Source organism: Rattus rattus, chromosome 11 (genome assembly GCF_011064425.1).
Source record: "Rattus rattus isolate New Zealand chromosome 11, Rrattus_CSIRO_v1, whole genome shotgun sequence".
Lineage (NCBI taxonomy): Eukaryota > Metazoa > Chordata > Mammalia > Rodentia > Muridae > Rattus > Rattus rattus.
The window spans coordinates 83,317,294-83,332,069 of record NC_046164.1 but is presented as its reverse complement, the minus strand read 5'-3'; the positions used below and the strand labels follow the sequence as shown (position 1 = coordinate 83,332,069).

Sequence of the window (14,776 nt, the reverse complement as noted above, 5' to 3'; positions counted from 1 at the left end):
CACCAGCAGCAACTCATCTACCTCCTGTACAGATATGCTACACACTCCATTGAACTTCAGTGGCTTCTACTTCACGTATGCAACACAAATCACCTTTCTAAAAGTATGAACCAGACCCTGGACCTTTTATTCATATTTATACCTTGTTTCTTAGATTACAACCCACACTTTTCACTATGGTTCAATTCAGTTTCCTCTCACTACTCTCTAGCTAAACTGAGCTAATGATTAGGACCTCATATAAGTAAAGGAGTTTACATGGAAAGGGTTTGGGATTAGCTCTTGTCCTGCTGGAAAATTTTTGCATTTAAAGCATTTCTCATTGATACCATTTTAATAAGTCAATGTTTCACTATGCAAAATGGGCAAATAGGAAGGAGCGACAAATTCCAAGATGTTGGTATGGGCTTGAAAGGTAGAAGGTCCTTATGGGCAAGAGCAGAAGAGATGGCTTGAGCTTGACAGGCCAGGACAAAGGGAGCTGAAGCCAAGTATTGCATCCTGAACTGGGCTAGAATGCAGAGTCAGAGGGTCCAAGTCCACTAGAGTCTCCAAAGGGGATGGCAGAACTCAGACAAGAATGGAAATCCCCACCAGCCAAGGAGACTCCGTAAGATCCAGACTTGGGCCCAGGAGATAGACAAGGATCACAGGAGACCCGGGACTTCTCAAAGCTTTCCATGTGAGGCTCTGAGACAGCATTCGTGGCTGTGTGGATACAGGACTGGAGGTCAGTTTCTTTCTTACAGACATTGAAGCTCATGTAGTCAATGCTTCGTTTCAGAGGTCCAGGCTTAGGAACAAAGGAAGTAACCACTCCGTTTTTTATCCACGGTTTAAAGGCTGAAGAACGCTTGGGTTCGGGGTTCTGTCTTCTGTTTTTCACCTCTGGGACTTCGAACCAAAGAGGCCCATCAAATCGTCTAGCCCCCTTCTTGCACTGGCTGAGAGCCCTCAGCACTGTCTCCTTGGCACAGGGGTCGGGGAGCTTCTCAGGATGCTCTGGAATGCGTACTCCCGGTCCTGAAGAGGTCAGCGTACTACTTCTGCCTTCAGGAGGGGCAATCTTGACTGTCACCGGGCTGCAGGTCCACCCAGGGTTCCGTACACTCCAAAGCCATCGTTTCATATAGGTGTCCCAGGCATTAGAGAGATCCAGGCCTAGGGTGGCATCTGTAGAAGGTCTGATGGCAGAGCGCCTCCAGGTTCCCAGCGCTCTCTGGGGCGTGTGGAGGTGGGCAGGGACCTTAGGTCTAGGGCTTTGCTGAACCCACTCAGACCAAGGCCTAGGCCTTGGGTTCCTTGGGGCAGACAGCGATCTCTGGGGTGAGCCCAGGGAGCTGCCCATGTTCAAAGCTTCTGGCAACCAAGGACCTGTCACGTGCAGGACCGTTGGCTGTGAGCGCGAGCTTGAGAGAGGATTCTGGGAACGCACACACACACACGCTGCTGCTTCAAGACATGAGGGAAACGGTTTCCAGGGTCCTCTCATTAATGGGATATGCATGTGTTAGTCATTTGTACTGACTCTTGTAATCTCTACAACTCTTACATGTTATAAATATATGTATCCTGTGCTCCAGAAATACATTCCTGCATATTTTCGCTCCATAGTACATAGCCTCTCTGGAATTCTGCTCTGAACTTCAATAGGAATAGTATTCTGCGTGGGACAGCCTTGTGTAGCTGCTTCTTATTGTTTAGCATTGGTGAATTTAACAACCATCCCGTTTGTGGAATGCACCTCATTTCTCTTCACACCTTAAATCATTCCATTGATTGTAAGGATTGATGCATTTGTTCATCACTTAAACCAAGTGCACCATGACTGTTAGGAAAAGTCCTGCTTCAGACACTCAATATACAGTGGTTTTTATGGACAAACCAGACTTAGTGAGTCATTATAATCCCTGCTTTGTCTTTGTAAGAGACCACCATTTTTTTTCCGTTATGCACCATGTAACTAACACCTGACGAGCAACCTCACTCTGATTTTATTCTTGCCATTTAGAAAGAGAGGTGTAATGATTTTTGGAGTTCACAGAAATTTCATACAGACTATTTGCAGAAGCACATTTTCTTTCATTATACGGAAAAATGAGCATTATTCATTTGAATGTCCTTAAGAAACAATAACTGGTTTCTATTTCAGTAAGTGTGGTATTTTTTGTTTTTTGTTTTTTTGTTTTTTATTCTTCCAGAATAGTTGCTAATGTTCATTATTTATCTTCTATGGAGATTGTGATGGTAGACAATAATTTATATTTTGGTACTGACATTCATTTTATATAGATTCCTGTAATTTTACCTTCCAAGGCTTCATATACATAACTGTTCTTATTTTTTAACACTACTATGTTCTCCCCCTTTGACTCCTTCCCTTTTCTTCATTTTCTATTCTTCTTCCCTTTCTTTATGGCTTACTCTGTTTTGTACTAATAGTGTACAATATTTTGTGATTTGGAGACTGAGTTTGCACACCACCCCCATTCATTCTAGCAAGAGAATCTTGGTACACTAGGACTGTACCCTCAAAGAAATTCAGGAATTCCTCATGTAACTCTGGGATAGCTCTCACAAGAGTTCTGTTAGAAAGAAGAAAGAGCCATTTCCTTATGTCTGAGGCTTCCTGTGCAAGTTTAACCTATCATTTTTGCTTATGACCCTTCCAGCATTGTGGCACTAGCCACATAGGGCCTTCAACAGTGCCCTTCTGATACCAGTACCTCTGTGCCTGTAAACCTCCATAACTGTAATCAAAATAAAACTGTTAATTTTATATGGCAGCCTACCCAAGTTATTTTATAATAATAGTAAAGGGTAGTCACCGTGGGCATAAGGAACAAGAAAAACTCTCTAGTCCTAAACAACAAAACTAAGTGCCTATAATAAGCACATTTGAAAGACTGTTATAGGCTGTGTGAAATGTACTATTTTTAATCACCTTTCATAGGTGCATGTGAATAAAGTACCCTCGAATGGGCCATAATGTTAAGGGACAGGAAGCAGAGGCATGCATAGGAAACAAACCCAAAACAACACAGCTTCTTCCAAGATTGAAGAGAGTCATATGTAGACACTAAATAGAGTTTAATAAAAAGATCCTAGTTAAAAATAAAATAAAACAAATAAAAAATTGAAAAGAAAATTCAGTATGAACACATCACTTGCTACATTTTTCCTCACAGAAACATTTTCTTTACATAATTTCCTATTTCTTGTCTATATTACTTGTTCCCTATGCAATGCCACCTATGGGTTTATTATTCTGTGCTGTCTTCTATTTGAGCCAATAAGTCTTTGTGTTTTCTCATTTTGTCAAAGTGAATCTTTGTTTAAGAACTTGGTGACAAATTTTGCTTATTCTTTTCATTATTACTCTTAAATTTTACCTTGAGAGTGCTCTTACTCTTTAAATGTTTAAAAAAATCTCATGGTATAATTGAAATACCACACAAATCACCCATTTGCATTTCAAGACTCATTAATGCTTAGTATATTCCCAGACAGCAGCACCCATCACAACACTAAGTTTTAATGATTCCATCAGTTTACAAAGAAAGATGTACCTGGAATCTATTACCAATTTTTATCTAACCTCTCTCAGCTATCAACAACCATTAATCTACGGTGTATCTGCACAGATTACAGTTCCAATGACATCATTTTTTTGTGTGTGTAGTTGTACACTATGTGGCCCTTTCTGACTGTTTTCTTTCAACATTGTTCTAATTGAGTCATATATGCCGATAATATTCTTGTCATGAAATAATTCATGTGTATGTGAGTCTGATAAACACGCACACCCACATGCACATACATATATACACACACACATAAATACATATACACACTAGAACATTGTATATACATACATATATATGTATAGATGGCAAAACACATACATATACATATAAGCATTCCTTTGATCAGCACATGGATATTTAATTTGTCTGTGCATTTATGTTATAAATATTATAAATAGCACGGCTTTAAATATTCATAGCTAAACATGTTTGACTCAATATTTTCATTTTTTTAGAAAAGAACAAAATTTCTGGGTTATTTTGTAATGCAACATTGAAAGATGAAGAAACTTCTCAAATATTTTCCAAACTGGCAGGAATATTTCAGTCTCTCCAGCAGAGTGTTAGAGTTCTGGTATCTGCTAACAGTATTCACACCACTAATCACATGGCTTTTGATTCTAGTCCATGTTTAATGGTATTTCGGCAGAGGCTAATCTGTGGTCACTTATTGAATGATGTGGAAGATCTCATGTGCTTCATTTTTACTAGCATCTCTTTGTTAAAGCATAAACAGATTCACAGTCATTGTTGTTGTTTAGTTCGGCTATGTGTTCATTTTATGTTTTCTCTCTCTCTCTCATTCTGTGTGTGTGTGTGTGCGTGTGTTTGTGTGTGTGTGTGTGTGTGTGTGCACATGTGTTTGTGTCTATTCATGGTTAATTATATCCTGTTCCATAAAGACATATCCAAACACATACATAGAGTGTTGAGTATATCATAACCACATCTCACCCTCTCTTAAGATTTAACACTTTTCTCATTCATCCTAATATCTTTCATATGTGCACAGACTTGATTTTATGTATCTATATAAAATTTAAGAGACACATGTAGTAAAAATCATATATTCATTTCTTCTGAGATTGGCCTTTATTACTTGATATGACTATCTCCACAACATTATTTTTCCTGAGACTAACACAAGGTTGCTTTTTGGGGGGAGGCACTTTGGAGAACCATAGAAAAATAGACGTTTGTTTCTACATTTCTCTGTTATTAGACAGAGATTCCATAACCTAGCTATTTTGCATAGTGCTACAATAAGCAATGATGTACAAGAATGACTGTAATGTGTTGATTCAAAGTTCCTTGTGTAAATATACCTGCATGTATATTCAAATGTTGGAATTTATGATCTCCCAATCATGGACTTTTAAGCAGGATTAAAGAACCAACTGTGAAATTCCCTCCTGTGGATCAGATCACAGATCTAATCAGAAATCAATTAGTTAATCTTGATTGACTTTAAAATGAATTAAACTGAATCTGGAATCACTTAAAAGCAAGTTGCTAGGCACTCTTTTGAAAGATTTTTTCAGTCAGACCATTTCAAGTGAGAAGACACACCATCAGTGTGGCTGGCATCCTAATAAAAACCTGGACAAGAAATGAAAAGCGAAGGAACTCTTCTTGCTGGTATGACTTCAGTCTTGCTTATAAGTTCCTTTATCTTGCTTTTTGCCCCTGGTGCATTTCTTCATTGGCATTAGAACAGATTCCAACATAGGTTGTGTTTCCAACCAGCAGCTCTCCTGGGATCCTCTAGAGTTGACCTTCAGCATCAGATTTCAATTACTGAGATTCCTATCACTGTGGAATGAATAAATGCAAGATTCTCAGCATCTTCAACATAGTCCCATTAATGTATTCCCTAGGCAATCTGGTAAAAAACACTCTTAAACATTTTTTAAATATGCAGTCATTCTACAGGTTCATGGGGGACAGATCCTATTTCATTACTGTAATTTTCTTCACAACATAAGCCATACCCACATAACTAAGGCTATACATTGGCACTCTTTAGCTAGAATCTTCTATTAAATAAAAAAAGTCCCCAAAGTATTTTCACATTTCTTCTAAGATCAGGAATAAGACAAACATGTTTACTCTTTCGTTTCTGTGCAACTTAGTGTTTTTTCATTTCTGTGCAACTTAGCTATAGCAGTACAATAAGAAAAAAATATGTCAATAGCAAAAGAAATCAATCTGGTTGTGTTGTTGTTGTTATTCTTTAAAGATTATTAAAATCCATAAGCACATACAACAATGTGATACATTACAAAATTAATACACAAAATTAGTAGCATTCCTGTACATCACAGACAAACCTATTAAAAAATAGTCAGGGAAACAATCCTCAAAACAAAACACAAACACACACACACACACACACACACACACGCGCGCGCGCGGGCGCGCAAAAGTATGTGCATGAACATGCACACGCACACTCACATGCATACACACACTAACTTAAACAAAACACAGCAGGAGTGAACCTAACTAGTGAAATTACAGACTTCTGTGATGAAAATTGTTACACACAAAGAAAGAAGGAAATAAAGGCACTAGAAGTTACAAATTTCATGTTCACACATTGGAACAATTCATCTTGAGAAGGTGCCCATGCTTATCAAACTAATCTATTGTCCTTTATTTTGATTTCTATAGATTTTCTATGGCATTAGTCACTAAAGAAACTTATGTTAAAAAAACATGCGTTCACATGTGTATTTTACAAATCATCACATCTCTTTTCTATTATACAGAGTTCAAAGTATCTTATCTATCTCCAATGTGTGATCTTATTCTCCTGTTAAGAATATAATATTTGTTGAAATAATTGTTTGGTTTTCTTGCTTTTTGTTCATTTGTTCATTTGTTTGAAACATTATTTGCTGTGTAGTTCTCTCTAATCTACATTGAAGGTAAATTCTTTATCTTTAGTGTTACCCACTTAAGTGCTGGAATTACATTTGTGAGCAACCACTTGCTGGCTCCTATAGATTATTTTTATTTAATTTTCAAAGTGTTAAAGAGAAAAGGTATTAGGAATTGACCATTATCAATGTGTAATACATACATACATACATACATACATACATACATACATACATACATGTAATAATGAGTCTACACAGTGTGTGTGTGTGTGTGTGTGTGTGTGTGTGTGTGTGTGTGTGAGAGAGAGAGAGAGAGAGAGAGAGAGAGAGAGGCAGAAGAAGAGGCAGAGAGACAGAGACAGAAGCAAAGAGAATTGTATAATCTAGACTAATCTTGAACTGCTCTACTACAGAGCTGAAGATGACTTTGAACTCTGGAACTTATCACCTCCATTTCTCTTTTCTTTTCTTTCTTTCTTTCTTTCTTTTTTTTTTTTATCTTTATTAACTTGAGTATTTCTTATTTACATTTCGATTGTTATTCCCTTCCTGGTTTCGGGCCAACATCCCCTAACCCTCCTCCTCCCCTTCTATATGAGTTTCCCCTCTGCATCCTCCCCCCATTACCACCCTCCCCCCAACGATCACGTTTGCCTCCATTTCTAAAGGGCTGAGATACAGGTGTGGATCTGAGATACAGGTGTGGATGGCCATGCCCTGTTTAGTTTGAGGCTATGTGAATTCAATGTTTTGTTAATGCAGACGAAGTACTTTAACAACTCAGTCATGAACCCAGTCTTTCCTAAAAAGCCATTATTTTAAGTGCTAGCACAAAATAATTTTAAAAAGGAATAAAAACATCAACCAGATTCCTAAGAATGAATTTTTTTCCAAGTCAATGCATGAATTCAGCTCACATGTTCATGTATTATAGTCACTTGGGAGTCTTGCTAAAACAGACTAGGTCTCTATTGATCTTAATGGTTTACTTTTCAAACAGCTTTCCAGGTAATATCGATTATACTATTGGGCATAATACAAGAGGATATTTGCTATAGTGTTCTGTATTAGTATTATTTTTTTAATTTGCCCTTATTTGAGACAACTGGAATTGTATATTTAAAGGAAAGTTCAAAATTTATGATTTATACATCATCGTAGAATGTTATTAAGATGATAATTAAGATTAAATATATTTTGTACTTGCTTTTAAATTCTATAATTCTAACAGTTAAAAATGTGCAGAGGGACCAACAGTCTTGGGTAACTATAAGGGGAGTAATTGGAAATGAGAAACCCAGCAAAACCTCACACATACACACACACACACACACACACACACACACAGTGTAGGAGGGAGTGCTAGCTACAGATATATATGTCTTGTACAATTCCACATCCTTCTTTTTGACTACTAATTGGTATATATTTCTGAAAATTACTTAAAGTCTATTTTAAATCTGCCCAGAAAATGTGGTTTACAGGCTGTCAGAGAAGCCCCAAACTAGCTGATTGCCTGTGGTATCTGACATCCCATTGTTGGCCAATGTTGATGAACTGACATGCTTGAGTGCACAGGCTCATCCTTGCATCCTGTCTCCTGTTCATTGTTCCAAAGATATATTAGAGTATTGTGTCCATTCCTAAAAGCCCACACCTTTGAATGGGATAATAACACTGCTCTCTTCTCCTGATATAAAATGTAATTAAAGGCCAACAAAACGATTCAACCAGTAAAGAAAGCCACTTGCAGGCAAGGCTTCAGTTTAATCCTCTGGACCTACAATTTATTCAAGTTGTCCTTTGACTTTTCCATGCATCTTATACCTCACCTCTTCCATACAAAAGTAAAAAGCATAATGATAATGGATGTGATAGGAAAATGTAAGAAAACTAAATATCGTGGTTTTTGGCCATGAGACAAGCACTGAATATAAAGGAAGTGAATGGTACTTCATCAACACTGACTGAACTTTTTCTAACAATCTGGATTTCAACCTTTACCCTACAATCATAAATTTAAATTTAGCTCCTTTGAAGAAAAACTAGGCATTTATATTTAATATAGTAGAAAAAAATCTCATTGTTACATTTGTTTTGTTGTTGTTCATTATATATACATATATATATATACATACATATATATATATGTACATGGCATCAAGATTCTTGTTATAAGAAAAAGGAGAAATGTGGTTTTTTTTCCTTGAAACCCAGTTAAAGTGAAATTTGAGAGTAAAGCCTTCAATTCATAAAATGAATGAGGCAGTGATGCTCTATGTAGCACTCTTTCTTGCCTAAGATGAAATTGTTAAAAAAATAAAAGATTACATCTCTGCTCAGTACTGAATAAAATTTCTTCCCTTTTCTAAATGTTCAGCACTTGATAAAAGAGGCATTCATGCTAAGGATCTCTAAGTTAGCATTGTGATCAACCAGCAGAAAATAAAGATTGAAAGTACACTGTAGCAGAGGCTTCCTGAAATGCAAAGATTCAAAGGCATAGAGGAGTGACCTGTAGCAAGCTAGGTTCTTGTAACTCTCCTAGAGTCATAATTCAAAGTCTCATGGCTTGTTAAAATTATTCCGACACAAAACAGTAATTACGGAGGCATAATGAATGGGTGATTTCCCCAGAAGCTTTTTGGTCCATTGGATATCACAGTAGGAGACATATTTCTGCAGCTTTTAAAGAAAATCAGCTCCACAGGTACTGCATTGAGTCGATGCTTTCCGCAAGCCTGACCTGCTACCTAGAATAATCGCAAATAGTCTTCAGTAGAAATGAAATGAGAATGCTATTCTAAACCACATTAAAATTATGTAAATCAAGAAAACATTTATCGTAAAGCCTGAATGACTGTGGCTTGTGTGGGGACCAATACACATTATGTTGATCGGCATATATTAATAGGCAGCCAACCCAAGGAAGAAGCCAGCATGACCTTGGCCATGGTCATTTTCTAGTTGAGAACAAAAGGGTAATATCTACTGAAAAGCCAGTCAAAATTACGTACTTAAATTATAGCCAGTAACAAGAGACAGGTAATGTATTGTCACATTGAAGTCATGAAGCAAGATACACATTAAGTAAATACTGCCAGAGTTTAGGGCTCTCAATTATCGTTCAACAGTGGTTGAATGTGTATCCAGTGGTATGCTTGCTGTACTGAAATCTATGCTGAACAGCAGCATGGAGCATAGTGAATATTCCACTGGAAACAATTAGTGTAGCAATCGTAGAAGCTGATTAGTTGAACATTGTAGATGAAGCCTGTTTCTCAAAAAGCTTTCTCTTTAACTCATACATTTTTGTGATTAGTTTTCATTTAAACTCATTGTTTCACTCACCACCACAGCAATTTTATCTGTAAATTAATTCATTGAAACATTTTTTTGCATGCTAACTGTATTACTATCTTAACAAGTAGAAGGCTATGTTTGTCAAAATAGATAATATAAAACCTTTTACAACAACTTTGGAAGATAAGTCATCTTATTTTCAGCTTCTTAATTTAAATTAAAAGGGAAGAAATAATCCCTAAATCTTAGCATTATAAAATACCACAAAAATCATTCTAGATCTGAAATATTGGAAAATAATATGATACTTCCTGAATTATGATAATGTGTCTCCACCAAAATCCTATAATATGAGCACAATCAATGAAAATATATTTTCCAAGATAGACAATCTGTCATTGGTTATAAATTAACACACTTTATACATTAACGTATTGATTTATGCATTTTTAACTAAAACACTCAATTTTAGTTTGTCTTATAAATATTACATCAGTGATTATATTACGGAACATTTTAGACTGTATCCTTCAGAAATTCTGCAAAATTGAGCAACATCTAAAGCATTAAGAAATGTAGCTCTAATTTCCAGGCACTATTTTTTTTATGGTCTCAGTTGTGAAATGCAGATGGATGAGTCTACTTTTGTTGACTGTGTCAGTAAAGAAATAAAAGCAAATGTTAGCATACAAGAACTTAAGGCCACTCAAAGCGAAACCTGTCAACCTACATTCAGTGTGGACATTTGCTCAGTAAATAAAGTAGAAGAGATACAGAGCTTTGCTGGAACTTCTGAAACAAATTCCTCCCAGCAGCAAAAGATATTTTGGTAATACTGTGTTTGATAAAATTATATCTAGATGTTTTCTCTGAATCTAGTATTGCAAAACAGAACAGGATATACAATTACCAAACTTTCTCATCCACATGTAGTATTATGAGTGCAAACTGCATCTCCAGGTAGAGAGCAGAACCAACTGCACTCACAGAAATAGGTAGCTTATTTTCTTTATTTCAGAAGATAATGAAAGAGAACACTTGGTGTTAAATTGAGAAAAAGTATCAAGGCAGAGGATATGAAAAGGCCACATGGTTTTCTTTCTGTTTGATACCCTTCTAAAATTTGTTCTTGTAGTAGTTGCTCTCTAGCACATCTAATAAACAAGTAACTATCGTAAAAGTAAGCATTTAGCTCTTGTTTTTAATCAGAAAAAGAAAAGATTCATCACTAAATATCATATTTGCTTTATACTTAATACTAATCACACTTTGACTGCTGCACATGTATTGAGTGGATATCTCTGCAGAACTTCGTGACTGCACATATCTACTCACCTTTCCTATGTTAAATGCTATCTCTAAGTCAGCTTCATAGCATCATGACAAGCTCAATGTTCTCTGTGGAGTTTTCAGTTATCAACTCACTAGATGACTTGTCACGTCACCAACGTATGTTCATATAAAATGACAGCTCAAGATGCCTTTGGAACAGTTACTTTTAATTTGTATCTCAAAATTTCCACCTGTGTTTGCACTTTGCAAGATGGGATGGCTTCCCAGACACTTAATACATTTACTCAACTAAAATATGATGTTTGCAATCTTTCTAGTCTTTATTCCACAGAAAAGTGACCAAGCCAGCTCAGTCAGTCAATGCGTTCTTCAGGGTATGAGTGTGGATTAAAAAGAAAACGATGCCTAGCAAGCGCAAGGCCATGGGTTCGGTCCCCAGCTCCAAAAAAAAAAAAAAAAAAAAACAAAATAAAACAAAAAAAACAAAAAAAAAACGACAATTTTATAAAAGGAAAACATTATAACATGACTCCAGCCAGTGCTGAGGTTGAAGGGGGTTTATTTTTGTTTTAGTCTGCTTCTATACCACTTTAAGTACATGGGAAATGATAAGATCAGTTCTGGGTCAAAGAACAAGCAAGGCAATAAACAAAGTTCTGTAAACACCTTTCTAGGGGCTAGTCAGGATGACCAAGACAAAAGGACTGACACATGTGCCTCACCTAAGCCTGCTCTGAACTTTGCATTGACTGGATTGTAAATGTTCTTAATCTGAGCCTAATTCCTGAGTCCTGGCCCAAAGTCAGATTCTCACCTTGATCTTTCCTTCTTTGTCCTGGCCTGTCAAATTCCAGCCAAGTTTCTAGAAGGTGCCTGGAAAGTTCTCCACAGAACAGCATTTAAAATATACTGAGGATAGCACCTCTCCTTTTGTGTTGGGAGCTTAGCTTTGAAATTCTTGCTTGAAAAGAAATCTTTCTGGTATGACTTGCCGATTCTGCAAACTTCTGAGTTTTGCCATATACAATTTCAAAATACGAAGCCTTTAACAAAATAATTAATAATAAAAAGAAAAAATGCCTACGGCCCTTTAAGAAAACCTCAGGAAACTTCATATGAACTCACAGAGATTGGAGCAGTAAACACAGGGCCTACACAGATTTAAATTCTTTGACTATATCCTATCACTTTCAGTTTAGCACTACTATGGCTCTCATGAATCCATGAGCAAGTGAGCAGTCCCTGATCTTGTGACTGATCTTGTGGCCCTTGATGTCTTTTGGCTTGGTTTGTTCAACTTTGTTATGATAGTTTTTGTTTTATCTTACTTTATTACATTTTGTTTTATTTTGTTATCTCTTGAAAGTCTGCTCTTTGTTTGCCTAACTAAAGACAGAAAAGAAGTAGATGTGGATGGGAGGAGAGTTGGGGAGGAACAGGAAGAATAGAGGGAAGAAAAAATGTATTCAGATGATATTGTGTGAGGAAAGTAGCTATGGTTAATGAAGGGGGGAAAATTAAATAAGAATTTTGCTTTAGGTGTTCTTTGTTAAGTTGTCCTGAGAGATATGGGTTCATGGTTAAACTACAACAGAAAACAGCCAGAGTGCTTATATTTAGTCTTTGTGATTGGAGGACCAGGAAAAATTCAGAACCCCTTGCAAACAGAGTAGAGCCAAAAATGTAGGTTAGTCAGTTCAGTGACTCTATTCCAGAAACTTGACTGATCATAGAAATGATGACTACACCAGCCGGTTACACAACTCTCTCCCAGAAACTAGCTGACCATAAAGTTCGATTAAAATCTTAAAGAACAATCTTGAGAAACAGGAAGCTTCTCCCAGGAACCAGCTGACCATAAAGTTAAATAATCTTGAGAAACAGGAAGTTTCTCCTTGTGATTTTTCACTGGTATTCTCAACATTTTCCAATGACGCCATCCCTACCCTCTTGGGTTGTGGTTTCCTCTTTTAAATACCTCTTCTTTCAGGTACTCCTGGTTGAACTCTTCTACCCCTGCGTGGGAGAGGAGTCTCGATCCCAGTGCACTGGTTCCTATCAATAAACCTCATGTTATTACAGCAAGGACAGTCTCACGTGAGTTCTTGGGGGGTCACATCATCCCGAGACTTGAGTGAGGGTCTCCCCGCTCCAGGGACCATTCATTACTATTTGAAAGATTAGATCTGATAAATATCTGCAACATAGGGAATTTGGAAAACAGATTAAGAGTGTATAAAGTCATGCATGTTTCCTAATTCTTACTGAGTATTTGTGATCATGTATGTTCTTTTAAATTTTTTCTGTTTATCACTAATTTCAAACTTCATTTGTTTCTTTTGATAACTTTAACATTTTTACTTAGTTTTCTTTGTGTTGTTCATTTGTTTTTTTTTTAAATCTTCATAGTTGGGAAAACAGGCTATAGAATTGGAAGTGTAAAGTCAGACTAAACAATTGATCAAATCAAAAGTCAGATTAGGCAATTTAGTGAGACTTTGTTTCTCTAAAAGAAAAGTAAACAGAGGATTCAATCCAAGTTCTCCAAAACAAAACAACAGAAATCAATAATCTAAGCTTTCCAAATATTGTATGTTTCTTTTCTGGTTTACTTAATGTTGGATTATGATTTACATTGGTGATCAAAAGAGTTTTCAGTGTGAGAATACGTTTTCACCATTAGTTTTATTTGTTTGTTCCTTTTAGTTGACATGCGTAATTACATCTTTTGTTCATTCATAAATTTGGATATAGTTCTTTGTCAGGATTCCTGTTCACTACTACATTTCCAGCTCTTAATTTTCTTCTCAATCTCTATAAAATTCATGCCTTTTAGGGTAGGTCTCTAATATTAATTTCACTTAGATATTTGCTCTAATTCTTTATTCATGTAGCTTTAGAGATAGAACTGAGGGAACATGTTTTGTGTTTCCTTTTTAAAAAAAATATTGCATTTATTTGCATTCCAAATGTTGTCCTCTTCCAAGAACTCCACCCCAAGAGTTTTTCAACCTATAGCCCCTTTTCTTTTCCTTTGAGAAGTTGCTTCCCCATCCATCCATCCACCTACCCCCTCATCCACCTCACCATATCTCCCTCATCCCCCTTCCTTGGACCATCAAGTCTCTACAGGATTAGGCACATCCTTTCCCACTGAGGCCAGACAAGACAATCCTATGCTACATATGTGCCACAGGCCTCAGACCAGCCCATGTAAGCTCTTTGGTTGGTGGCTTACTTTCTGGGAACACCAAAAGGTCTAGGTTAGTTGATACTCTTGGTCTTCCTATGGGGTTGCTGCCCCTTCAACTCATTCAATTCTTCCCCTAAATCTGCCATAGGGATCCTCCACCTCAGTCCAATGGTTGGGTATAAATAAGTACCTGCAGCTGTCTCACTCAGCTGTTGATAAAGCCTCTCAGAGGCAGCCATGCTAGGCTCCTATCGGTAAACACAACATTGCATCAGTAATAGTGCAAGGGTTTGGTGGCCAACCATGGGATGGATCCCAAGTTGGACCAATCAATGAAGGGCCTATTCTTCAATCTCTGTTCCATTTTTCTCTCTGAATTTCTTTTACACAGGCACAATTCTGGGTAAAAATGTTGAAGGTAGGTTGGTGAGTCCACCCTCCATGGGGGCTGTCTATCTACTTTATATCTCTGTGGCTATGGTCTCTTCAGGTTGTAAAGTAAATTTTTTCCCAGA

General features: G+C 36.9%; 1 protein-coding gene across 1 annotated transcript; it reads right to left on the bottom strand.

Annotated features, from left to right (window-relative positions):
- Window positions 1-322: 322 nt before the first annotated feature.
- Pom121l12 (POM121 transmembrane nucleoporin like 12) lies at window positions 323-1,348 on the bottom strand. The gene has a single exon (XM_032916184.1). It carries the CDS (start codon window positions 1,346-1,348, stop codon window positions 512-514), a length of 837 nt encoding a protein of 278 aa, XP_032772075.1. The 3' UTR covers window positions 323-511.
- Window positions 1,349-14,776: the final 13,428 nt, after the last annotated feature.

Excerpts from the sequence above, each read along its gene's own strand:
- Pom121l12 (XM_032916184.1), bottom strand. The coding sequence starts at position 1,348 with ATGGGCAGCTCCCTGGGCTCACCCCAGAGATCGCTGTCTGCCCCAAGG.